Source organism: Equus quagga, chromosome 1 (genome assembly GCF_021613505.1).
Source record: "Equus quagga isolate Etosha38 chromosome 1, UCLA_HA_Equagga_1.0, whole genome shotgun sequence".
NCBI lineage: Eukaryota > Metazoa > Chordata > Mammalia > Perissodactyla > Equidae > Equus > Equus quagga.
Window position 1 is genome coordinate 132,221,611 of NC_060267.1, and position 27,818 is coordinate 132,249,428.

Below are 27,818 nucleotides of genomic sequence, written 5' to 3' on the forward strand. Positions count from 1 at the left end.
TGGGGGAGAACCAAGCAGGAATTGGTCTTGTGTCCGCTGGAGAAGATAAACATTGCAGAGAGGATGACATGGATCACCTATCAGCATCTGCCAAGACATTCAAGGTGCTGGAAACTCCATGACTTGGAAGACTTTCACCAAATTCCTGGGCACCCTCTGCGTCCCAAGGAAGCTCAATGCTGCAGGCTTCTGTTGTCTGTCCACCCCAGGGCCTCAGACCAGGAGGGGGTGCTGGCAAGCAGGTTATAGGAAGAGCTTTGACGTTGAGTTACTTAACCTGTTCTCAAGTCAGCCTCCTCACCTATCAAAGGGACTATACATTATCTGTGCCACAAAGGTGCTGAGCATCCAACTGCAAGAAGATGCTTGCAAAGTGCTCAGCAAAGCGCTGGGCTAGCACTGGCTCCTTCCTTCTTGGAAGGTTCTCTGAGCACACTCAGGGGTGTGTGTGGGGCACTGCTCTGGTCATTTGGGGTACATCGCTGGGGTACAAACACAGCAGCCTGCTCTCATAGTGTCCTGATTCTAACGGATGGGACCACGAACACAACTTGCCTTCTTGTGAGGTTTATCTGATACGTTACATGATGAAAAATACTATCACTGAAAGGACAGCAGTCACGAAGACTGCTGGGGCAGGGCCGGGGTATCTTCAAACCAGGCAGGCAGAGTAGGTCCCATTGGTAAGGTCTCTGGGCAAGGACATGAAGGAAGTGCAGAGTCAGCCAGGGTGGAAATCGGGGGGCAAAGTGTCCCAGGCAGAGGGAACAGCATACCTGAGAGCAGTGGGCTGTGCAGAGGGCATGAGGGGAGAGCAGTGGATAGGAGGTCAGAATGAACGGGCACTCATCAGGCCAGGCCTTGTGGGCCTCTCCTGGGACTATGGCTTAAACAGGCACAGAGGAGGGAGCCAGTAGAGGTTTGGAGGTTGCTTGGCAGGATCTGTCTCCAGTTTCCAAAGTCTCTGGCTGCTGGGTGGAGAACAGGCTGTGGAGTACCTACTTCTGATGAAACAAATCCATCTGAGAATTGGGAAGAAATGTGATGTGACTGCAATGAGTGTGCAGATATGAGAGCGGCAGGTGTGCAGAAGCAGAGCTGCATGCCTGTGGGACTCTAACGTCTGGCGCCCCGGGGCATCCTCCCCAACAGCAGGGGCATGTTCTGCCCTCTTCTCAGCCCTGCTAAGTCCCCCTCCCTGGCCCATCCTACAAAGGAAATGAAGGAAAATGGGCAACAAGTCACCTGGTGAGATGATAAACGCGAGAGATGGGCTCAGCCTGAGCAAGGCTCTCTCACAAGGCCAGGCAGCCTCCAGCTATGGAGCCTCTGCGGGGGAGGCCTGCGTGTACTCGGTCCGGCCAGTGCACGGTCTGTGGTCCCTCACAAACAGGTTGTTGTGAGGCTTCCTGCCAAACCGTCTACAAGGGGAGCTTTACAAAGGGAGCGAATGGAGTAACACAATAATATGAGGCTGTGTAAGGGAGTGAAGCGCTTCCAAACCTGCTTGACCAGCAACGTGTGCTCCCAAACCTGCCGTGCAAAGTCCTGTCCTGTTCTGTCTTCACAGCGGTGCAGGCTGCCTGAAGGCATGCCCTCGGGTGCACCGCTGAGCCTGGTCCAGGATCCCGCAGACCACACTCTCCTCTCCATCGCTAACACTCACTGAGCACTTGCTACCCCCAAGGACTCACTGGACCCTGGGGTAGATTCATCTGCCCTGACAACAACCACGTGAGGGCAGCATGATTCTTGCCCCTATTTCCTAGAGGAGGAAACTAAGCACAACGAGATGCCATCATCTGCCCAAAAGTCACCCAGCTCAGAAACGGTAAAGCCTGGACACCAGCCTGGGCAGTCTTAGCCTTGACCACCACTCTAGAAAAGGGATTAATGATATAAAAGCAATACTACTTTCCAAATCTCCTTTTTATCTTGCACTAAGACAGGCCGCTCATCGGAACTGAGGAACATTAGCTACTATGTTTCATCAATTAATGATACCGAATGGTCAAATAGATCTCAGGATATTTTCACAGGTGCCAGAAGTTTAGGTAAAAAAGAATATTGCATATATATTTATTCATGAAACAGGCAAAAGGAAAGGCCTGGAAATGTTTTTAAAATGCAGGTGAATACTTTAATCTTCTTATAAGTCAACCAAGACACCACATAAGATTCATCCATATTCTGGGATAAAAGAATACATTCTATTTTCCACATCTGAAAAAATATTGCCATGCCACCATGAATTCCCCCAGTACAACTACATTCTAACTGTAAGAGAGGGATTTTAACAATGTTCATGGTTGGCAATCATGGTGCCAGTGATGACAATACAGCATCAGGTACCACCTACTCTGTGTCTGTGCCCAGCACCGAGTGTGGTAGCACATCATCTTGTTTAATTCTGAACAACACTGCGAGGTGTGTATAATCAGCCCCATTTTACAGATGGGGAAACAGATTTGTCAGCATCTAGACACCACCCTCTTTCCCTTAAGCAGAACTGCTTCCCTACCCCTGCCCACTCCCCAAGAGCCCTACTCAGTAGTCCAAGCGAAACAAAAACCCAGGAAATAAGAACTTGACATGTCATTTGCCTGCAAAGAATGCTGAGCTTATTCAGCAAGCTTCCAGTTATGTCTGGGTATTCCAGTTAATAAAGTGAATGTGCCTCAGCACCAAATCCACGGAGCTTTGTGAGGCTGGGGCTGGGTTCCACAAACCCCATTTCTGCTTTGCCAGCTGTTTCTGGTGAGGCTCTGCCAAAAGGGTAAATAGGGGAGGAAGGAGAAAGGACTTGCTGCCTCTGGTTTGCTTCCTGTTGGCTTCTTGTTCCTCATGCCATCACTCTAGCAAGGCTTCTTCACCTCGGCAGGCACAGTGCAACCAGCAGCAGTGAATGAATCCAGTCTGTGGTTTTCCCCACACTCAGAGAATCAGTTTCACTGCACCCCCCGTCAGAGACCTCAGCACCTGCTCCTTAAAAGTCTGGGTCCCAGCCGCACAGGACATGCCTCTGGGCTCAGAGACCCTGGCACCTTCCAGCCAGTGTGCCCTCCTCAGAAGTCGGAGTCCCAGCCCCCAAGTCCTCTCCTCCAAGCTTCTAAGTTTTAATAACAACCGCTTCTCTTCCCATCCCCTGCCCTACCCTCCCTGATTGCCATAGGGTGGCAGCTGTTTCCTGCCGTTGCTGCCTACATGACACCCTAGATTTCTCTTTGTGCCCTTTTTGGTTAACAATTCTTGACATTAAATTCTCTCTGTTAAAACAACCGGTGGGTTTCTGCCCTTGATCCACCGGGCATTTAACTGTGCCGAGGGGCCTTTCTCAGGGTGTCCCAGCTTGGACAAATAGTCTTCTCCTCTCGAGCTGTGGAGGTGGCACTAAAGCCCTCGTAACTCACAAAGTATGGTCTGTGAGCTGCCTATTACAATTCTGATTCTGGTCCACACCCACAGAGAACGGAACCCAGGAAACATTTTTTGCAAGTCCCCTCATCTGCCAACCCCTCTGCTTGAGAGTACAGGTGTGGAGAGAGTCTGACTTGGCTAAGGATCGAAGACCCCCCAGCTTCACAACTGGGGGCTCTGGGGCCAGTGACTTAACCTCCCATGAGCCTGGGTTCCCTCACCTGTAAGATGAGAATGGCAATAGGAATGTCCACCCACAGGGCAGAGCTAAGAATTAAATAAGCTAAGGCAAGTAAATTGTTGACTCTGCACCTACCAGGGGGGACTTACCTGAAGAGTGGCTACTTGACAGCCATTTACTGGGAATTATTTAGCATTCTCACTTGGGAAGGCATACTGCCCCCCACCCACTTTCTGGAGACAGCGATGGCGGGGGGGAGGCCGAGGCCCCAGAGCTGAGCCCAGGAAGAGAAACAGCATCGATGGCAGCAGGGAAGGTGCCCACATGACTGTCCTGAGCCTCTGACATGAAGAGATTTTTCAAGGGCTGGCAGCCGCCCCGCATCAGTGGGCCTTGTTCCTAACTTGTCTCATCATGTTCTTCTTTCTGGAGTCACAAGATGTCTGCACCCACAGCAGAAGTAATTAAAAATAAACCGGGAGACAGCGAACCATTTCAACTCTCCCTTCAGTGGCATGGAGGGCCTGCGTGAGCTTTCACCACAGTGACTGAAAATGCCTTTTCTTGTCATACTGTTGACTGACCACGAGAAACGAATGTTCTTGCCATTTCCCTAAGACAGCTTTAGGATTCATCACCCTTGAAAAAAAATACAGCAACGGCACAAACTCACCCGAAACTTTCAGATCAAAATGTGACTACAGTCAGGAAGGGAGAGAGAGGGCAAAAGAGGGAAGGGACAGAGAAATGTAAACACCCAACTGAGGCCTGAAATAAAATAGCAGTAAGACACAGGGACAGCTTGGAGTATTCGTAAGGGAGTACTGAAAAAAGTCTACTCCCTAGACCCCTCCACCCGTCACTGAAATCAATTCTGATGAGGAGAGTCAACCCCAAAAGTGCATACACAGCTCAGGTCCACGCCTTGTAAACTGATTCCCCACACAGCAACCAGAGAGAACTGCTGAAAACAACCAGCTTACGTCCCTCCCCTGTTCAAGAGCCTCCCATGGCTCCCTACTACCCTTGGATCACAATCCCAACTCCTTACTGTGTCCATCCAAGCCTGGAGGACCTAACCCCTGCCTGTCCTGTCAGCCTCCCCGTGACACTGCCCTTTGCCCTCACGAGGGTCCAGCCACCTGCCCTTCATCCAGCTCCTCGCACACACCCAACTTCTCCTCCTCAGGGCCTTTGAAAGTAAATACTGCTCCCACCCCCACCCCTCAGCTCCTTTCACTGACACACACTCTCCTAGGAGAGGCTTCCCTTGGCCACCCCATTTTCTGGCTCAGGCCCTCATTTGTCTCCTTTAGAAGATTTATCTGAATGATAAATCAACTGGTCTTTTCTCTGTGATCTGTGATCTGTAACCTGCTCTCTGGGCTCTCCTTGGAGCCCTTGTGTCAGCCCCATACTCCTGGACTCCAGTACAATGGCCTGGGGCACAGGGGATCCTCAATAAAAATCTGTTGAATGAATGAATTACCCATCCATATGGCTACTCTCTTCCCCCCTACTTCCCCCGCCCACAGCCCCTGCCACATTCAAGGCCCCACATTAACCTGGTTCTGTGGGATGAGGAGCAGACAGAGCCCGCGCGGAGGTGGGATGGGGGTGGAAGAGCATTTTGAGACCCCTCCTCTACAAGCAACATGACCTTAACTCCTTCCCCAATGGCCTGTGGTCTTGGGTAAATCCCTTCTTCTCTCAACTGGCGCAGAGAAAAACAAAGAAAATGCTTTGTAAAATCATTTGAAAGAGAAGGGAACGATGTAATTCAGAAAAAAAGAAAGAACAAAAAATTCCTTCCAAATTGCTGAAGAATATTTAAAGGTTGGGTTCTTGAAAGGCTAAGCCATGACTCAGCTCAGAAACTCTCCTCCCCAGAGTGGCACGTGTCCATGGAAAGATGAGGAGAGAGGGGTTCCTGAGCTTTCCAAAACCACCCCAGACTCAGCGAGGCAGAGCTAACGCTTTCAGCAGCTCCGAGGCCACTAGGACCCGGCTGGCCCAAGGCTTTAGCTTCCAAATTATGCCAATGGAGGGAGGCCTGGGGCAAAACCCTCCAGAGAGCCCCTTCTGGGAGATCTATGTGACACTAGCTCAAACGACAGTGATTTCCAGCAGTGTTTCCCAAAGCGCTCCAAAGCCGGGCCCCAGAACCATTCTGTGATCAAGAACTTCCTTTACCCCCAAACCAAGAGCTGCTTTTGCCCCACCCCTCCCTGCAGTCTCCTCCAGGCCAATGAGGATCTGCCAAGGTCCCTGACCGAACCCTGGTTGTCTCTGGCAGGGCCTCAAAGCTAATCATCCCTCTTGTCCTGGAGATAAGAGATGATAAAATACACAGCACACATAACTGAAATGGCATGCACCTTTGCAGTCCCCTGTCCTTTCATAAGAGGAAAATCATTTAGTACCCCCCACGCAGCCTCGTCCTAAGGCATGCAACGTGCCCTTCTCTTGCTCTCTGCCTGCAGCCCTGAGGGGTTCTGAGATCCCCAAATCTCTGACAGTCTGCAGACCCTCCCGCGCTTGGGGGTGGGAAGGCCAAGAAAATGAACTAATTGTCTGGGTGACAACGTGGGCACTGCAGACAGCTCTTTCTCAGACGTGAGGTCATTTTGTTTTGCTTTTGCCCTCAAGATGTCTGCAACCTGGTTAAGGGTACAGCCTCACCATTCGACTGCTGGGTTGTTGTTTCGGCTCCACCATAGGTTACCTGTGGAACCCTGAAGCAGTCATGTAGCCTCTTGCTGCCTCAGTTTCCCCATTTGTGAAAAGAGGCTAATAACAGTATCTGTCTCATGGGGTTTCTGTGAGAATTAAATACACAGGAAGCATTTAGAACAGTGCCTGACACTCAGCATTCAATGAGAATTAGCTCTCATTAGTTTCTTTTGTGTGTTTAGGTACAGGAAACCAGTTCAAAACGTTCTCTTGTTGAGGGAGACTCGAGTTCAGGGGAGTAAACTGAGCATTCTAGTGCCACCCGCATTTCTCATCACAGACCCATGTGACGGAGAGAGTGTGCAGTGACCTCTAACAGGTGCAGAGGGGTCATTACCCACACTGCACACCTGGGCAGGGTTTCATGGCTTTACCTACAGCAGATGTGAGTTAAGACATGGCCTTTTATGTGACTCTATAGGCCAGATCTCACTCCCAAAAACATAACGCAAAGCAAAATGAGAGTTATGAACTCATGCATACCAGGGACTACGGGGATTCCAGTTTAGTTGGATTCAGGGATTATTTATTTTTGGACTCTGGTTTCCTGGGTCTTGGTAATGAAGGAATCTGATTCTCTCCAGGGTGTTCCCTCTGTTACTCCAGTGACCTGAAAGCTGTGACATTCTGCCATGTGTCATGTCACCACCAAAATGAGGGTCAAGGGGCAGTTAAGTCTAACATGTATGAAGATCCTAATTCCAGGGACTGGGTCCAGCCCCGGGCTGGGGACCTGCAGCTCGTTCTCCTTCTGAACAACCAGATCACAGGGTACTGTATCCCAGCCCTGATGACAGCACTGAAGGAGAAGCCAGGAGAAGGGGAAGGACAGAAACCACTCAAGACAGGAAAGAATTGCTCCACATTTGGAGGATAAATACCTACAGCATAAAGAGAATTATTTGCTGTCAAGTCTCCCATCCCCTCCACCATTTATCGTGTGGCTACTCTAGTTCATTCAAGTAGAAAAAAGCAACAGAAAAGTAGGGAGAAATTGCCACTACCACCGTCTGTTGAATTCAGCCAATGCGTAAAATTCTGTGGGCATCTCAGTGACCCTCAGCAACACATTGGTTGATCTAAATTTCTTCAAAGATTCCTTTAGATTAGAGGTTGGCACACATGTCCTTAAAGGGCCAGACAGTAAATATTTCAGGCTCTGCAGGCCTGATGGTCTCTGTCATGACTATTCAACAACAGACTATAGGTAAACAAATGGGTATGGCTATGTTATAATAATACTTTATTTATGGACAGTGAAATTTGAATTTCATGTAATTTTCATGTGTCATGAAATATTCTCCTTGAGGTTTTTTTTTTTTCCATTTAAAAAGTGTAAAAATCATTTGTAGCTCATGGGCTGCACAAAGCAGGCAGTGGGTCAGATCTGGCCCATGAGTCATAATTTGCCAACTTCTTTAAATCACTTACCATTTTCTCATCTATCCACTCTGTCTTGTGCACCAAGGGAGGTAATGATTAATAATTCCATGACCTTTTATTTTTTAGTTCACTTGGAAGAGTAGCTACACAGACAGCAGGTATGACCATTTTTCTAATTTAAATGGAGGCAGCTTTATTTCTTGAGGGGATCCTAGAATGAGTCCCTTTCATGTTGAGGAGTTCATATTTTATTCTAAGTGTGTAGCACTGCCATTAAGCCACTAACCAATGGATATTAGGCAAAAGTAAATGGCATCCAATAAATTAATAAATAGCTCCTCATTTCTACTCTCAGAAATAAAATGCTGGCAAGGGACACATTGCATAGGCAATCACCATGCTGCCTTCCTAGACTATAGTTAAATTGCCAATAATGCATTCCTTCTTCCAACTCATTCTTAAATGTTTTATTAAGCAGTTGCCTTGAACAAGGCCCTGGTTCAGTGGTAGGTAGCTTTCTAAGATGACATCCACAAGTGCTCCCCTGGCCTGCTTCCCATTTCCTTCTGCCTTCCCTTCTTGGAACCCATTTTCATACTGTAAGGGAGTCCAGGCTACTGTACTGAGGGGAGAGGACGCACAGCGTTGCCCTGGAGGTTTAGATACCACGTGGAGAGAAAGGCCATGGGGAGGAGAACCAAGGCAGCTCAGCCAAGCTTCTAGATGAATGCAGCTTCATCAGTGACCATCTGGAGCTGAACCACCACCCAGTTAACCCATAGAACTGCAAGGAATAATAAACTGTTATTTTAAGCCAGTAAGTTTGGAGATTTAGCATTGCTAAAATAAGTGATTTTCTTTCCTTTGTCCCTTCTTCTTGCTTCTTCTAATAGTTTTCTATTGCCATATAACAAGTTATTGCAATTATAGTAGCTTAAAACAGCACACATTTGTTATCTCACAGCTTCTGTGGGCCAGGAGTCTGGGCACAGCTCAGCTGGGTCTTCTGTTCACAGTTTCACAAAGTTGCAATCAAGGCTTTGACTGGGATGTGTTTTCATCTGGAGGCTTGACTGGGGAACAACCTGCCTCCAAGCTCAGTGAGATTGCTGGCAGGATTCATTTCCTTGTGGCCATAAGACCCAGGGCCCAGCTTTTTGCTGGCTGTTGGCTGGAGGCCACCCTAAGGTCCAAGAGACTGCCCCCAGTTCCTTGATGTGTGGGCTCCTCCAAACAGCTGCTTCCCTCATCAAACCAGCAAGGAGAGTCTCTCTGCCATCAGGGAGTGTCTAGTTCCTCTTTTAAGGGTTTTCAATAAAATAAGGCCCATTCAGGACAATATCCCTTCAAATTAGCTCAAAATCAATTGACTTGAGACCCTGATTACATCCGCAGAACCCCCCGCCTTTTTACCATATTCTGTTGGTTAGAATCAAGTCACAGGTCCACCCACACTCAAGGTGAGGAGATTACACAAGGCGTAAACGCCAGGGGGCAGGAGTCATGAGGCCACCCCAGGTTCTCCACGCCACGCTTCTCAGCAGGACTGGGACACGGTCTGTGGTGGTGGGGCTCTTCAGAGGCAGAGAACCTATCCTCAAGGACTCACCAAACCAATGAAGATGAAAGATAGGTCCAGAAGTAACTGCAGTTCTGGACATGAAGCTAGAATTCCCTTAGGACAATTCTGAGGGAGTCTGAAGTTTAGGCTCAGGCAAAGACAAGATGGCCTCTGGCTGGAGAAGAAGAGGGAAAGCTTAGGGCAGACCTAAGAGAGCCGAACAGACCCCCAGAGGCCATGCCTGGGAAACAGCAAGTACCTGCTAATCTAGCCTGGGTGTCTACATCCATGGGCCTGTAAAGCATACAAGTGAAGTGGGCTGAAAGGAAATGACAGAGAGTAATGAGGGTCATGGCCAAAAGGAGCATGCATGTGCCATCTAAGGGGGCAGCCATTTCTCAGCTCCAGCCATTTTTTGCCATATGAGAATTTTGGCTCTAAAGTGCCAAGTGTACACTTCTATGAGAAAAACTAAAACTTTAAAATTTTATACACTATCTCCAGATTTTTAAATGATGATCATAATTGATGATTTTTTAAATTTTTTTTATTTATTGACTTTTTTAAAGATTGGCACCTGAGCTAACAACTGTTGCCAATCTTTTTTTTTCTTTATGCTTCCCCCCCACCCAAATCCCCCCAGTATGTAGTTGCATATTTTAGTTGTGGGTCCTTCTAGTTGTGGCACGTGGGACACCGCCTGACTGTGGCCTGATGAGTGGTGCCATGTCCACGCCCAGGATCTGAACCAGCGAAACCCTGGGCCTCTGAAGCGGAGTGCGTGAGCTTAACCACTTGGCCACCGGGCCAGCCCCTAATTGATGATTTTTAAAACAAAGTATGGGCCAAGAAACACATACCTGGGCAGTGGATTTGATTGAGGAATGGGCCCTCCCACAGACGAACAGAGGGAAGTAAAAGTGGCAGAACCCACAGAGGAACCAAACCCCATTCCTTGGGCTGTTTCCACGGCAACAGTTCCCAAGTGCAGTTCTCCCACCAGTAGCATCTGCATCACCTGGGAACTTGTGAGAAATGCACATTCTCAGGCCCCACTGAGCCCAGATAATCAGAAACTCTGGAGTGGGGTGAGCAATCTGTGTTGGAACAAGCCCTCCAGATGATTCTGAAGCTCCTTCAAGTTTGAAAACTACTGTCTTATAGGGATCAGATTCCAGTCTTAAGATCATTGTTCTCTCTCCCGAACCCATTTCCTATTTCTACAGTCTTAAAGATTGCCAACTACAGCATGACACAATCTTCTACTAAATATCCAATGTCCAAAATAATGAAGAAAGATGACTGCTTAGAAATGGCACATCATCTCACCTTAACAAGGTGCTAAATCACAGTGGGGTTTTATGCCAAGTTATTACCTGCACCTTCACAGAGAAGTCATCAAGAAAAGAATGTGTATGTATTTGCATATGAATGTCATGGAACTCTCCAAAAGGGAACAGGAGAAAAGGGATCCTGCTATTAATTTCTAATCATAGAAAAAGACCTTTTTGCTACAGAAAGAAAATCTGCTTCTGCTTGACACTACTTTATAAGTAGATGAAACTGCTTCATGAAACATTGAAATTTCCAAGACCCTGGTTGAAATTAATCTAAGAAAGCACCTGGCTTAAAGGTCAATATTGTTCCTTTGGAAAGATATGTTGAAATTTGTGTTTGTCTGGAGAATTTTGACTTTGTAGCCCTCATCCTATTCTTCTCCCTGCAAGTAAGGAGAGGATGTTTAAATATTCCTGGGCAACCGCTATCCAAGTATCACCAAGTGGGAGGGACGCATGTGATTCAGCACGTGAGATTCATAGGATAGCACATTTTGTGTTAATGAAGCTGCTTATTAAAAGCCCCTTCACTTTCTTCTTTAAGATGGTCCTAAATAACGCAAAATATTCTTCAACATGCTGTGAGATGTCATGGCATCTGTGAACATTCTATTTGACCACAAAATGTCCATCACCCTCCCCATGTTTAATAGTGCTGTGGCCTCCCTCCCAGGCCCTTCTGTCACTTAGCACCTCCTCAGGGTTGTGCATTAGGTAGTGGTCATGTGCCCAGCACTGTGCTGTGTGCGGCAGGGGTGCCAGGGTAGCTAGCGTGCTCCTCCTTTCACAGCATGGATATTTATCAGGAATTAACTCTGGCCTCTATCTGTCCCTGGACATCATCACCTGAAATACTGCAACTAAAATCACCTTGTCTAACAGCAAACTTCCATCTTATTCAAGAGCTGGGTTCTAAAGTCAGTGCTTATTCTGGGAGTTGAATTCAGATTTATTCCTGATCTCCCTTAGGCAGGCGCCATGTCACAGCCCCACAATCTCTGAGCAAGCCCCCCACAGCTGGTTTTCCCTCTAGCTTCAGAAGCAATGGCTGTTTCTAAGATTGAGCACCAAGGGAAGGAGATGGCATCCATTTGGGAACCATGTTGTACAAAATGTATCTTTATGGACCAGACTCATGCTTAGGGAGGTGAGATGCTTGTGTTGTCAGAGACACATGGGGACCAAGAATGACTAAAGGAAATACCAGAAGGATATGCCATGCTCCCTCAAGGGTGCATGCTCTCTGAATGCAGCTGAGTGCACAGTTGTCATTTATCTTCTGTTTCTCTTTGTCAAGTCCCAGAAATTAAATATACAAAGTAGAAAAACCAGGACAGACTTGGTCTAGACGGTCTCACGCACCTATAGAGACAGTCACAGTCACGCCATCAGCACATGGGATAGGAAAGCGTCTTTATGATACCCTCAGGATAGCGCCCTCTCTCACTGGCCTCTTTTTCCTGCTAAAATTCCAGATTTAGGTGAGAAAGTGATCACCAACTGCCAATCTGCTGATTGGTGCCCACGTGAGGAACTTATGAAAAATATGGATTACTGGGCCACATTTTCAGAAAGATTTTGATTCTGGAGGTGTGGAGGAGGGTCCAAGTATCCAGAATTTAAGAGATCTCCCCAGGGAATTCAAACTGGCTAACAGTTTGTGGAAGTTCTGGATTAAAGCATGCAAAAGGCACACAAAAAATTAATATCCGTCACTGATATCTTAACAGATGAGTTCATCAGGTATATAAATTTCAAAGTGGAAAGCAAAGAAAAAAATTAGAATAGAGAACAGACAGGCTTTGACAATGGTGGGGAATAGTCCTGAAGGATGGAGAGAAGCTTCTGGATGGTAATGAGGGCCCAGGAAGGAACTATAGAAAGATGGAAACATAAAGGGCTACTGTGGCTGACTTCACCATTCTACAGATGCTGGATGCACCAAGCAGCTCTGGCTCCATGGAAAACAAAAATAAAGAGAAGTGCTGCCCAAAATGGATGAAGCACAGTTCACAACGAGTCTTTTCACTGAACACTTTGAACATGACTTTATGGGTCTCTTCTGTCCTTCAAAAAAGTTTCATTTGAGAACAAGGAAAGCCATAGTATTCAGTTTTGGTCAACCAAAAAACACAAGGCCGAGAAACCACAGGTTATTATGAGATTAAGTCTACATGGGCCCTTCTCCATGGACAATCTGGTGGTTACAATACAACAAAGAGTCTTCACGGATTGCACTGCATGGACAGCATCAACATCAACTTACCTTTCGATCTGGCCAATTGTACTTCGCAAAGATAGTATCATAGGTGTCCACTGCCCCATCGGTAATGAGCATGATGGCCTGGATGCAGATGCTTCCTTGTCCTGTGTGGTTGAACTGTGGGAAGAAATAAGTTCAAACTGAAAAACACATGAGAGAGCTCTGTATATCTGTGAGACTTCAGAGGCATGAGGCCTTGGGCTTAGGAAGGCTGTCAAAACGAGAGCTCATTCTGCATCACCAAAACAGAACCTCCACGATAAGCCTTGCCCCACGGATGGATCTCCGTATTCGCTCCAACAAATTGGAACTAAATGCGGACCACAGAAGGGATTTCTGAAAAAACACACACGGGGTGGGAAGCGAGATTCTAGGACATATAACCTCTCTTACCACCAAGTATGGAGAGTGTTTCAGTATACATGCCCAAGGAGTTGGCACAACTGTTTAGGAACACATTATATAGGAAGTAGAATATGTGATGGGCAACATCTCTTTGAAAATCCAGATGAGTCTGGTTTGAATGAGTCTAACGGGTACAGACTGTACTATATAATAAAATCAAGGAGGTTTTGGACACTTAGAGAATAAAGTGAGAAATGTGCCAATTCAGACTAGAAGCCTGAGCACCCTCTTTTTAGGGTTTGTTTTAAATATATATTTATTAGCATGTAACATTATGCCTTAGTTTATTTATGTTAGTATGTATAGCATGATGAAATTCCAAGATTGTGCCCACTGGTGTGCAAAACCCTAAACTTCTTCAACTTTTAGTTTTACATAGCACTTTAGAAGTTCCCAGCCTGGTGAGTGGGAGCTAGGGTGACCAGACTGTGGTTGCTACAGCTTCATGTCCTTCCCTTGAATCAGGGGTGAAGAATTCCCTTAATGAATGCTATTAATGCTGCAATTCATATCAATACCAGGTCCTTTAAAAACCCTACAATTACATGACAATGCTGAGGCATGGGAAACACACGAAAAGTCTTTAACCTTCAGTAATGAAAACGCCTACCACTATAATCTGCTAACTTTATTCCTTTATTCTAAACTTATTTACTAAGTGCTCATACAGAGCTAGGGATGAAACACACAAAAATCCCTTCCCTCGCATAGTTTATATTCCATTTAAGGAGACATACAAAAACAATGTAAATTATGTTGTATGTTTGATAATGATAATGCTAAGGAAGAAAAAAAGAAAGCAGAGAAGGGGGATAGGAAATAGGGAGGGGGAAACTTTAGAAAAAAATAGTCAGGGCAGACCTCACTGAAAAGGTGATGCTTGAGTAATAACTGAAGGGGGTGAGTATCTGGGGCAAGAGCACTCTAGAGAGAGCAAACAGTACATGCAAATGCACTGAGAGGGAATGTGCTGGGCGTGTTTGATCTCTTGACTCTGACACTGAGGAAGGATGGAGGCTACTCTTGGATTTGCTGCTGGCTCCTGGTGAACCAGAGAGCTAATAAAGCATTCAAGTTCAAGTTTAATGACCAGTCTCCATGCACTTAAAATTCTTACGTAGAGTTTGAAGTTGCAGTAACTTGAGAGAGAAGACTATAACTAACTGGATGGATGGAGGGATGGAATTAATCACCTTGTGGCCATATTGGGACAGAGCAAAGCCAACTCAAAGCATGCATGGGGTACCACAGTATAGTGGAAAGCAACTCAAGCCCATCCCAACACCATAAACTGTATGCCTGGGATAAGTACTCTTTTCAGAGTGTCCTTTTCTTCATTTATAGGGGCGAATAATATGCTTATATGGTTGTTACAACAGGTTAAATATTCATTATATATTAGGCTACAAGTATGAATTGATTTAATCTTTACCAGCCTCTGAGGTACGTATGATAACTATCCCCATTTTACAAGTGGGGAAACTGAGGCAGAGAGCAATTAGTTAATTGCCCAAGGTCACACAGCTATTATATGTCATAGCCCAGATTTGAACCCAGGCAATCTAGCTCCAGAATCTACTCCCAAATTCAGCATACTATATGGCCGGAAGTCTTTGAACATATGGTAGAGCTCCACAAATATTCATTTCCCCTCTCTCCAGCCTTTCCAGGGTTCCAGGGCTAAATGGCAGTCACCAAGGCCACCATCCTGAGAGTGAGGGCTCCTTAAATTTTGTGCCCTAGGCATTTGCCTCACTTTAGTCCTGGCTCTGGCAGCCACTCCTGCAACTCAGACTGGACAGGTGCCCTTGAATTAATGAATAGACATGGTCTATGATACAATATTAGTAGGTAGAAATGCCTGAGAACTAAAGCCATCACACCACAAAGCTTTCCACATAACTACTATTCTATTGTCTTTATCGATATAACTTACTATCCCAGGAGACTCTTGCTCAGGAAGGTAAAAATCTCAAACAACATTATTGCTTATTCCAGGAACTTCCTGAAAGACCCATCAACTCTTAAATAGAAAGTATTAAGGACAATTTATACCCTAAGACTCTGAACTCCTGACCTCAAAAACTTCCCTTTGCTGTGTCCACCAAAACTAAACTATAACATTAGGATTCTTACCAGGTCTTAACCAAGCCTCTTCCCTCTCCTTCACGCTGAAAGTCCCACCTTCAACTAGACTTCATGGTCTCAACAAATGACTTTGTCCTTTCCACTCTGAGGCACTACTAAGATTCTGCCATCATAGGGCATTTTGTTTCTTACTGCAGTAAGAAAAAACAGCCTTATAGCCTTGTCTTATCACCAGGTTGTTCTGGAGGTGTTGCAGGGAGCCTACATGCAACACAGCCTTCACATCATTAAATAAACCAACAGCAGGCCACAGAATAAAGGTGATCTATGCTTCAGTCACAGAGGCTGCAGAAGGGAAAAAAATGAGGACACTTTGGTGCTGCTGTTCATGCAACTCATTTGAAAACATTCTGGACAAACTTTCCCAAACAAAAGGCAAGAAAGAGAGGGAAATGAAGCTATCTGAGTAATGCAGACTGGAAGAAGGGGCTGCCTGGAGCTGTTTATTCAAAAACATCACTTTCCTCTCTCACTGAGTCCCTGGTATTCTCTGCAGCTATCTGCAGCTAGAGAATTTTGAAGAATGCAATTAAATTCAAATGCTTTGATGAGTAATATCTCTTCTCTTCATATTTGTCTAGAACTTTTTTTTATTGAATAGCGAGAGTGATGAAAGTATTTTCCATAATAATAACAATGACAAGGGCCTGATGATGAACTACAATTAGCTCAGTGATTCATCAGTTAGCAGCGAAAATTTCAATGCATCCTGACATTTAGAGCATTTGGTTGTGATTAACAGTCTTTGAAATGTCACCGAATTTTATTTAATTGGCTAAGAAAAATTTTTAAAAGGTAATCACTGAAAAGATCATATTCATCGCCAAAAAAGATAATTGCAGTTGTCACATGACAACATAGATGCTAACTACTGTAGCAAACTGGCTCTGTGTTCTTACAGAATCTAATGAAAGCAGCAGAGATCAATAGCTAGAAGGGTCTTAGAATTTTATTTGAATGCTCCTTTCAAAGCCATTTGTACAACAACTACAAGCCTTTAAGTCATCGGAGCAAATACTGAAGCTGAAATGCAGGTAATTGCAAAACAGAATTAACTCCTTTTAGTTATACTAACCTCTGAACCATTCTAAGCTCCAGCCATAATCACAATTTCAATTCTGTGACTGTGTGTGTGTGTGTGTGTGTGTGTGTGTGTGTGAAAGAGAGGGAGAATGTGTGTTTGTTTGAGAAATGGCTTTTTATATTACATTGGCTTGCAAAGGCAGGCAGAATACACAGGAAGAGGATTACATCACTTAAAGGTCATATTGATGAAGTGGAAAATAGCTAAAGCTTCATTTTCATGGGAGATTAACCATCTCTGTGTTTTTCAAAGTGTTTGGCTATTTAAAAGCCCAATGGTAAGCGGTGGGATGGAAATGTTTCTCTCTATGGCATAACTGTGCACTCAAAAGAATATGGTGCCAACTGTCAACCAGTCTCAAACAGGGATATTTTGTAACATGCTTTCTTCCTTCAGACTTTTACTTTCCCAGATTTACATTCAGCCAAACAGACTTTCTCACTGGCCGGACCCCAGAGGGTTTTTATAGGTGATGGCAGAGCAGGTAGGTGTGGAGAAGGTTTCCCTGGTTCAAAAATACTTCTCCTACCAGGATTCAGGGGGAAAAATTCACCATGTGTAGGTGATTTCTCTGGATTGTAGAGGTATTGGGAGTGTAAATACACCCTTTTGGAGTAGACAAAGATATTCTGCCTGCAGGTGTGCTCAGTGAGTGTGCCTTCTACAAGATTCCAATCCTGAGGTCATGATGTGACATAAAGAGTTCCTGGGTCGATAAGCTTGAGTTCTGGTACAAACATATTTTAAAAGGTCTGTTCATGGCAGGGCTTCTCACGGCCTTTAATATCACAAGTACATTGTGAGTCTCCAAGAGGAGGATGGTATCTCACCTTGACCACAACACATACACTGGAGTATCTGGGCAGACCAGTGTTCAACTGGGTATGCAATGGGAAATGCTGGCTGAGGAGTATCTGAGAACAAAAGTGATAAGTAGAAGTGATGGAGAGAGAAAAGGTGGCAGGGCAAGGAAAAGAAAAACGGGGAAGGAAGATGCAGGAAGCAGATGGTCCTGAGGACTTGGGCAGGGAGTAGGACCAAAGCATCAAGGGTGGGAGCTGCTTCTAGAGACCACAGGCAGCCTGGCGAGTGTCTCCATGGTCACAGAGATAGCACATCCCCACCAGCCAAGCACTGCTGAAAGGGAGCACAGCTTCATCATGCCGAATTCTCAACCCCATGAGAAAGCGACCACCAATGCCAGCTTCGTGGGCATGTGATGTGCACAGCTGTCCAGGGCCCCGTGCTTGCTTTAATGCTCTGCTGTTACTCTCCTAAAATTCTTAATAACTTTTGAACAAGGGGCCTGCATTTTCTTTTTCACTGGGCCTCACAAATGATGGGGCCAATGCTGGGTCTATTCCTATCCCTATTTTACAGATGAGGAAAATAAAGGTGAAACTGAACATAGTTTTCCCAAGGCCACACAGCTAGCTCTGACCAAGTCAGGCTCCTCAGCCCAGGCTGCCTGACTCCAGAGGCCACAAACTTAACCACAAGACAAGTATCCTTAACTCACTCCATCACCACCTCTGCTGAAAAGCAGGAAAACAGAAATTTACTGCCGGTCACATTTCCGAACAAAGGACTTCCCCAGCTCTAGACACCAGGTTTTTGAGATAAAAAGAGAGCCAATTTTCCAATTGTGACAAGTCCTTTCACAATTACCCCCTAGAAAGAGCCTGCTGAGATTCAGAGCTTGGCATCTCCAAGCCCTGAGAAGGGGTCTATCCAGGGTTCAGGTCAGAATTTAAAGGTACAGCTTGGTCCTTTGCTCTGGCCAGCTATGTTTATAAATTATTAATAAGCTGTTAACAGGGATGTGCTGTCCCAAACACTGAGTCTTACATAAACGTTAATTATCTGTAGGCAACAACCCCTTGGTGAGAGGGGGAAGGGAAGGCCTGGGGTTTATATTGAGGAAGCTGACGTGGTGCCTTCTCTCCTTATTTTTCTTTCCTCTACAGTCATGACACTGGCTCAGGGCTGAGACCTAAATGTCTCTCTGGGTGCCAAGTGGTATTATTGGTAAAAGAGAGTCTAGAATCAGGGCCTACCCTTGGCTTGAGAGTCAAGCATAACTGACCACACATACGAGGTGTGCAATGTTGGGTGAATGCTCACCTGCAAACAGACAACAGCTGGCCCCACAGAGCTGCCTGGACACTGAGTGCAGTGTGGCCTCTGAGCCTCTAGCTGGTCTCCCAGCTCCTGCAACACCTCAACATAGCTGCTCATTTAGGGCCTGTTTGCTCTTGGCTCCATCCCATGCATTTTTCCTGCCAATCACATTTCCCAGGCTCCCAAGGGTTTTGACAAGGCTCCTCTGAAGGAGAATACTGGAGGATGCAAGGGAGAAGCCAAGGTATTTCTAAGTTATTTCTCCCTTTCTCTCTGCTTTGGGGACATGGGCATTTTCTGGCAATGGCCATGTCTCCTTCAAGGCACGAGCTTCCACAGGACAGGCCCTTCCCACCATGATCTCAGCTCCTACTGGGCAGCCCCCTCCATGGTCCTATTCCCATCTGGACAGCCATAGTGAGGAGGTTCCAATGACACCTCTCCCCACTGTGGTCCCTCCTGTCCTAGAGAGGAGCTGCCTCCTGCTGGTGTAATGTGTAGGCTGTTTCATTCTCCAGTGTCTCCAGCTTTTCCATCCCCTGTGCAAGCAATTCCCTGTATTAAACTCCTGCTGTTTGAAATACCTAGAGTGGTTTTTATTTTTCTGCTTTTTAACATCTTAAGTGCTAGCTCCCTGGTCCAAGCCACCATTATATGTCACCCAGACCATTTAATGGACTCCCTGCTATTGTCCTTATTTCTCAATATAGCAGCCAGTGAAATGCTGTTACCAAGTTGGATTGTGTCATTCTCTGCTCAGACTCCAGTGACTTTCCATCCCACACAGAGCAAGAGCTGAAGTCCTCACTAGAGTCTCCAAGGTTCTGCGTGATTTTGCTTCTGCTACTTCCATGATCTCATTCCCTAGCACTCTCTCTCTCCCCCACTTTGCCCTTGTCACACTAGTCTCCTTGCTGTATTGTAAATATGCCAAACATTCCTGCTTCAGGGCCTTTGCACTTGCTGTTCTTCTTGTTGGAAGACTCTTCCTCAAGATATCCACACAGCTGCTCCCTCACATAGTTCTGGTCTCTACTCCAACATCGCCTAATCAGAGAGACCTTCCCCGACTTCACTGTATAACGCAACAAGTCCTTATCACGCTGGAACAATGGTGCTATTGTTCTCCCTAGGACTACTCATTTCATCTGTCTCTTCCCACTAGAACTGGGGCCAGCAAACTTCTTCTGTAAAGGACCACACAGTAACTATTTTAGCTTTTACAGGCCATATGGTCTCTATTGCAACTAATCAATTCTGCCATTGTAGTGCAAAAACAGCCATAGACAGTACGTAATCAGGTGGGCATGGCTGCGTTTCAATAAAACATTATTTACAAAAACAAGATGCAGGCTAGATTTGTCTCATGGGTCATAGTTTGCCAACCTTTGCACTAGAACGTAAGATCCATCAAGGCAAACACTTTGTGTCTTCTGCTCACCAATGTATTCCCAGCGTCTGGTACTAACAGGCATGCAACACATGCTAGTTAAATAAATGATACAGAACCTGTATTAATAAAGATAGCCATTATTTTTCCTACTACCTCTCCCAGAGTAACAAGAACACAAAAGTCGCATGTTATTCTAGCTTAAAAGGGGCGGAATTACCAGCCCAGGATTCCCCAACGTATTTCACAGGATGTTAACAGGTGCTACTTGAAAAAAGGATTTTTCGTTCAAAGATGTGTAAGAAACAGCAGGTGAACCAGTATTCCTTCCTGCAGTACTTACTGGAGCCTTGAACACACTACTGTGTGATGTGAGTCTCCAAGGGGCTGGAAGAGAGGGAAGGATAGGTATGCAGGTAGCACTTCCTAAACATCCTGCACAGAGAAGCCCTTCTCTCTCTGAACATCGCCACAGGCAGGGATTCAGTGTGACATACAATCAGAAAGGAGAACACTCTAGAAGCAACTGAGTGTTTCTCAGGTGAAAAGAAATCTGCATTAGAAGGTATTCAAGTGTTGAGACACTGATGCCCCAGAAACAGTGAGCATGGCGGGCAAGTCTCCCGACCAGACTGCACCATCAACTCTGTCCAGCAGGGGGCTGGTTTGGCCTCAGCAGCCATGCCTGGTTCCCCAGACAACTCAAATGGCAGCCCAAAGCTCCCATCCCGTGCCTGTGGATACTGCTCAATGATAGCCAGGGCTAACAAGAATGTTGGTCCACAACTAAAAAAAAAAAAATCTCCTCTATTCTCCTGGAGACAAGAAAGGCAAATCAAAGAGGAGCTTACATCACTGAGAATGTTGAAGGCCTCATTCAGAGCTATATCCAGCATTCCGATTCCTTTGGCAAAAAGTTTGTCCAGATGCTCCCTGAAATGCTGAAACAACAAAGCAGAAAATCCGTTAGTGTCGATCCTGTTCTGTGAAACACCAACCCTGAATGAACACGTATATCCTAAGGCAAGGCCAATGATTCTCAGGCCCAAATGGTCGTGATTTGGTTTTTTCCTTCCAAATTCACAACATAACTTATTCAATGCAAAATTTACCTTCAATATGCATTTTTTAGCTTTGATTACATTTTGGAAAAAAATTGGTTGAATTCTGGTGAAAAGTACATAACTCGTCTAAAATTCCTGCTTTCCTTTCCTGTTTCATCTCCCGTTTTCTCACTCCTGATCACTTTCAGCACTTGGTTCACACTCACCTCCACTGGGAACCCACTCTCTATCCATTCCCTGACCCCTCCCCCACCACGCTCTCTCCCCCTACTCTTTAGGTCTCAGTTTGGACATCAGCCCCTTTCTGCCCTGTGAAGCCTTCCCAGACCATCTGCCTCTAAGACAGGTTTAGAATGCTTTCTTGCAACCCTATGCTGCACTCCATGCTCAGATCCACCTTGCACTTAACACCACAGGTGTGTACTTGCCTGCTTAGATCCTAAGACAAGGTATATCTGGTTGCCTACTCTGTCTCCCACGACTACCAGCAATCTGATACAAGAAGGTGCTCAATAACCATCTCCAAAGAGTAAGGATAAAGACTGGGTCACAACGTAAGAATTGTGATTCTGGCAAGGGAGACACAGGCTAGAAATACAGAAGGGCTTCAAGGAACAGGCAAAATGGCAACGAGCATCTTCAGAAGCAGGCCCAGGCCCTTCTGGCTATGGTGGTTCCACAGAGGCCCAGCATTAGCTGGAGAGGAAAAGAAACAAAAGGAAGTAACTGTGAAACCCCAAACATTTCTGCTTCCCAACAAAGAGGCAAGAGCGGGTCCAGGTGTATGCACAGGCACACATGAGTGTGTGTGATGTCCACTGACCCAAAGCCCATGTCCACAGACATACAGCTGTTAGGCATTATTTTCTAATTGACCCATTCCAAAATGATTTTTTTTCTCCCCAAAGTCCCAGTACATAGTCGCATATCCTAATTGTAGGTCATTCTAGTTCCTCTATGTGGGATGCCACCACAGCATGGCGTGATGAGCAGTATGTAGGTTGGCACCCATGATCTGAACCTGCAAACTCCAGGCCTCCAAAGCACAGCATGCAAACTTACCACTCGGCCACGGGGCCAGCCCCCAAAACCATTTCTTTTCTACTGAAATGAACTATTCTCTTCCCAAAGGCCCCCACACCCTCATCTGCTGGGGAAACTGGCTGGAGGAGTCACCAGGAGGGAGAAGGGCAGGAAGGGTGGGTTCTTGGAAAATGTTTGCCAGTGATTTCCTGGACAGGCAGTGGCTTTCTTTCTCTTACCATGCCCTGGGACCCAACACTGCTCCAAGCATGACCTCGGCATTCAGATGGTGACACCCATTCACGACGTGTGTACCTTAGGACCATGGAACTGGTTTCAGAATCAGAACAGATCATAGAGACCAATCCTAGGACATGGCCGATGGTTCTAAGATGCTGTTCTGTCTCTGCCTAGCCCCCACAGGAAGCAGCAGGGGCTGCGGGTCATCAGGTGGGCTGCAAGAGGGGATCAGAATAGATCAGTCTGCCTTCACCAAGGACAACCTCCCTTGGAAACCTGACTTGTGGGTGAGGGGTGACCACTGAGAGCACTTAGGCACAACAAGCATCACCCCACAGTGGTTCCCACATACCCTAGGGGACACAAAGCATGGTGACAAGCCCATCACGCAGCCTGCAGAGAGGCTGGTCTCTTGCCGGCCCCTGGTTCACATCGCAGTGGCCAGATCCTGCCTTGACAAGTTCATTCTCTTCATCTGATGTCATTTCTGTCAACTGCATTTAATTGTGTTCAGTCACACAAGTTTACACAGTATTGGGTTTTTTTTAATAACACAACAACCTGATTTAATTTTTCTTTTAATTCCTGTGTAGCTGCATGTCACGTGCAGAAGGACGCTTCAGGCAATGGTTGCTTTTATTGTTGGACACTTAGAGTAAAATGTAACAACATGTCATGGAATTCCCTTTCAATTCACTTTTATTACAAGGTCAGTTGTGATTTTGTTTCTTCCTGGTACAAATCAGGTCCAGTTTTAGAGGGAAAAAATATTTCCTCAAGGTCAGGGTTTCTAAATGATGTCACAGATGAAGGACTCGCTCTTTGTTTCTTTCTCTCTCCTCTCCCTCATGTCCAAATGCCCTTTTTCTCCTACTCCACAACCTGAACCAAATCAGCTTCATTGTCCCGATCTTCCAGGCTCCATTTAACCCTCAGCCCAACTCTCCTCCTACACTAAACTGGGTCTTGCCTTCCAGGGAAGCATCTCCCATGATGTGGCTTCCACTAAGAGCTGCTTTCTCCCTATGGTAGTCATGAGCTACATGTAGCTATTTATGTTAAATTTCATTAAAATTACCTAAAATTTGGGGCTGACCCGGTGGCGTAGTGGTTAAGTTCACACACTCCACTTCAGCGGCCCAGGGTTCATGGGTTTGGATCCTGGGTGTGGACCTACATGCTGCTCATCAAACCATGCTGTGGAGGCATCCCACATACAAAGTAAAGGAAGACTGGCACAGACGTTAGCTCAGGGCCAGGCTTCCTCAAGCAAAAAGAGGAAGATTGGCAACAGGTAGTTCAGGGCCAATCTTCCTAATCAAAAAAAAAAAAAAATAATAACCTAAAATTAAAAACTCAGTTCCTCAGTTGCATTAGCCACATTTCAAGTGCTCAGTAGCCCCAGGTGGTTAGTGGCTGCTGCATTGGACAGTGCAGATTAAAGAACAGCTCCATTACGCGTAAGGTTCTATTGGACAGCTCTGCCCTGGAGACACAAGCCTAGAATGGCCCTTCCTCCTCATCAAACAACAGGCTAACAGTGAGCAGAGGGAACGCACAGGCCTTGTACCCAGTGAATACGTGTAATTTTTGCCTGTTCATCATCCATTCCCCTTCTTCTGATTTTCCTTCCTGCCCGCTGCCCCATAATTTATATGGTTTGGCTTAGGCTAACATCTCTCTCCCTCGTCCCTAGATCAAAGGTGGGTCCATTTATCAGGCCTGTCCAATCTATGAATTCCATCCCATTGGCCATGGTCAGGAATGGGCATATGATCCAATCCCTGGGCTTCTACTGGAACATGGGGAAGAAGACTCTCTCTTCCCAGTGAGATTACTGAGAGGTCAGGGAGGAACCTGGTGCTGCCAGCAGCCATGTAGCTACTGCACAGGAAGAGCTCACCTGAACAAAGGTAAGAGCCAAGGAGAAAAGAGCCCACAATGGAGGGGGCAAGATGGAATCATGGCAGCATGGCTTGAGTCCCTCGATTCAGCCAGGCTTAGCTTTTCCAGGGAAGTGAGCCAATAAATTTGCTTCTTTGCCTGACCAGATTTAGCTGGATTTGGACCACTTAATCAAAAGGACCTTGTTGACCACGGACCATCACAATGACCCTGCCTGCTGAGACAACACCTCCCCAAATCTCCCCCTGCATTACAATGATCCTCTTCCTCTCATCTGCACCCCTCCTCCCTTCTTAATCACTGTCACAGCGTTGTGTGGTTTTCACCCATTGTGTGAGTGCCCATGCCTGACAGAGTAAGGCACTTCACACACAGCATACTCCTGGTGCGCATGGATGGTGCCATCACTCTCACTGCCCATGGCATGGAGCAATTTGCTGAAGATGAATCCTAAACACGTGCACTCCAAGGGTTGTGTCTGGAAGGGAAGAAAGGGACCTGGCTGACTGCCCTGCAGCAGTCTCCTCATCAGTATAGATTTCTTTTTCTCTCCTCCCAGATGTGGCCACTGTAAGAATCAAAAATTTTTATATGTAATGCAATCATATTATAATCATTGTATGTAAGCAATTGGAATACAGACCTCACGGACTCTGAGGAAAAACAAAAAGTGAACTGGGATTCAGGAGACTGAGTCCTACTTCTGGTTGTACTACTGACCAGCAATAAGGCTCTGAGGCAAGTAGCTTTGGCTCTCAGGCTGCAATTTTGCCCTCTATGAAATGGGGATGGGAAAGCTCCTGTGTGACGGGTGAAAGAGTGACAGCATTGCCGTCTTAGAGCAGCAGGAGGAGCTGGGTGGCCTGACTCCAATTCTTGCTCTGCCACCAGCCCTCTCCATAAGCTGAGTAAGACACTGCCTTCACCTGTGCCTGCCTTTTCCTCTTAGTGCAAGGGGTATTGGGTTGACCCCTCACTGATACTACAGAAAAAAGAAGCCATCTGAAAGAACTGTGATGACAGAAAAACATGAGAACTATTTTAATTTCATATTCACTAAAAGAAATATTTGAAAAGAAATCCTATAAAACTTTATACCTCAAACACCTTGAAGCCAACTTCCTGGTTTGGAACTTTACAATCTAATACACCTTGAAAAATGACTTATTTCACCCTTCAGGGGCCAGGCTTTATTAAATGGAGAGAGACACATGGCTGATTTCACTGACACCAAGACCTGAGCGTCTTCCAGAGCCAGCTACAGAGAACAGAAGGTTCAAGATTGCGAGAGCCAGGAAGACACTCCTCAACAACTGCGTGCCAGAAGGTGGCCAGTTCTCATTATTCTTCTAAATTAAAATAAACAATTTATTGGAAATGGCGACAGTTCTATTTCATTATTAAACTTCAATAAAGGAGGAGGAGGGCAGCTTTTTATCTTTGCTTCAGGCACTCATGCAGCATATGCTGCTGCCCGGGAAAAGGTCTCGCTTCCAAAGCAATTAGTGCAGCTTAATGCCTGGGGAGATGAACCCACGCAAACGCCACGGCTTCCTGTGCCCAAATGCCAGCAGGCGCAGCAAGGCTGCTTATCTCTGTGAAACAGCCACAACATCCAGGCCAGCGGAGGGTCCTGGTGAAATAACCCTCTCCCTCCACCGGCATTTGATTTAGTTGAATCAATACTGATAACTCTCTCTGTGATAAAAGCAATCATCTTTTTTTTCCTGCCTGTGTAATTATGAGGAATGTTTGAGTCCACCCAATTAAGAGCAGGGGATTAATGTGAAAAGTGGACATCGGGAGACACAACAATCCCCCATCCACAGGGCCCTTGAGAGCCAATGGTCCTGGCGAGGGCTATTCAAGGGAAAGGCTAACAGCCGCCTGTCGATGATGCTCATCAAGGTCACTTGAATTCAGCAGACCTGAATTGTGTACCCATTAGGTGTGAAAAGGGTCACTGCAGCACCTCAGCCATGGGAAGGCTGTCAGAAATTGCCTCATCCGAGTCCTCCAATGGAAGCCACACTGGCTGAAAGACAACTGTGTGCTGGGCACTGTGCTTTTCATGCCTTACCTCACTAGATCCTCCAAAAAACCCTAAAAGAAAGGCCCTATTAGGTTCCTATTTTACCTATAGGCAAATGGAGACTAAGAATGGTGAAATACTTACCCAGGATGGCAGAGCAAGCACGAGGAAGGTAGCTTTCAAAGTGTTGGCCCTATATCCGAATCTCTATGCAACACAGCCCCTCCCAACACACAGGCACAGCTCTCTCCAACTCTGATAAAGCACAGCCTGCAGAGGGGCCTAGAGGGTCAGGAGCAAAGCCACGACCCCATTCAGGGCTGGGTTCACGAGCATATGACCTGCGCAATTGCATAGGGCCCCTGCTTGGTTTAATGCTTTGCTGGCACTGTCTTGAAATTCTTAATAATTTTACTTTTGAATTTGTGATTTGTAAATGAAGTCCAATGAAACAAGAGTATGCCTGTGAGTAAAGGAGCTGTGGGAAGTATGCGGGTCGGCTGTTCCTTGCTGCCTCATTCTCATCCAGCATCCGCAATGCCCCGGGGGTGCAGAATTCTGCTACTGTGCAGGTGTTCATCACATGTGCTTGACTTTACTAGGTTACTTTGCACTGTGGCTGTCGGGTGGCTTAAGGTGCACATTTATTGACAAACTAGAATTAAGGAGCTAAAGGTAAGAGTACCCTGTAGAGGCCCTCCAATTTTCAGCTCTATCAGTAATAGACATGGTACCACTTGCCTTCTCCTAAAATAGATATTGCTCACGTCAGTTAAGTCAGCCTGAATAGATGAGCAGTGCCCCAATGATTGTGTCCATCTCATTCTGATATCAAACTCCTCATTGAAATTTCCAAATAAGCCTTCACAAATCTCATAGCTACTAAATTCCAAACCCTAACTGCAGAAGCCCGTTCGTCAGAGACCCAGAGGGTGTCCATGCCTGTCTTCCGACCTGACTGGGATACTAGGCCAAAAGATGATTTAATATAAAGATAGATCTTCATCCTGATGTAATTCCTCCTGGCAACAACCCCCCGCCCCAACCCTGGGATAATTCTCCCGGGCTCCAGTTCAGCCTGAAAAATCCTCTAGCTGAATTTTATTTCATCTTTTGGGTACGTACGCCAGGGACCTAGGGCAGTGCCCGGTAATACAGTTTACAGGAAAGGCACGTGTCTTCTGACATTGCTACCTCAAAGCCGGGGCTCCAGAGAATCTGACTGTCATTTGATTCCAGCGGGGAAAGTACAGTGACATGGTGTTTCTCAAACATGAACAGAAAATGGGCCAAGAAAGTTGGTATTGAAGTGGCAGGCCCAGATGTTTGCAATCAGGGGGACAAAGTACAGACACCAAGAGAACCGGGTCTGAGCCAGTCCCCGTCTCTCCTTAACATTGTCTATAACAGATTGAAGTGTCTGAACGTAGCAGCTGTTTAATGCTAGTGCCAAATTAGAGACAAGATAGATCTCCTGGATGTGAACAATGAATGCTATTTCTCCAGGTAGTCAGATTAGCTACAACCTCAT

General features: G+C 46.1%; 1 protein-coding gene across 3 annotated transcripts in view; it reads right to left on the reverse strand.

The window, feature by feature from the left end:
• Positions 1-27,818, reverse strand: part of CACNA2D3 (calcium voltage-gated channel auxiliary subunit alpha2delta 3) — an 827,558-nt gene that overhangs the window by 363,396 nt on the left and 436,344 nt on the right. For all 3 annotated transcript variants that reach the window (XM_046679102.1, XM_046679095.1, XM_046679111.1), the window contains 2 exons: positions 20,875-20,964; positions 12,879-12,992 (listed from right to left, as the gene is read on the reverse strand). In XM_046679102.1, coding sequence (XP_046535058.1) covers positions 12,879-12,992; positions 20,875-20,964 — 204 coding nt within the window. The remainder of the gene's footprint in view (positions 1-12,878; positions 12,993-20,874; positions 20,965-27,818) is intronic.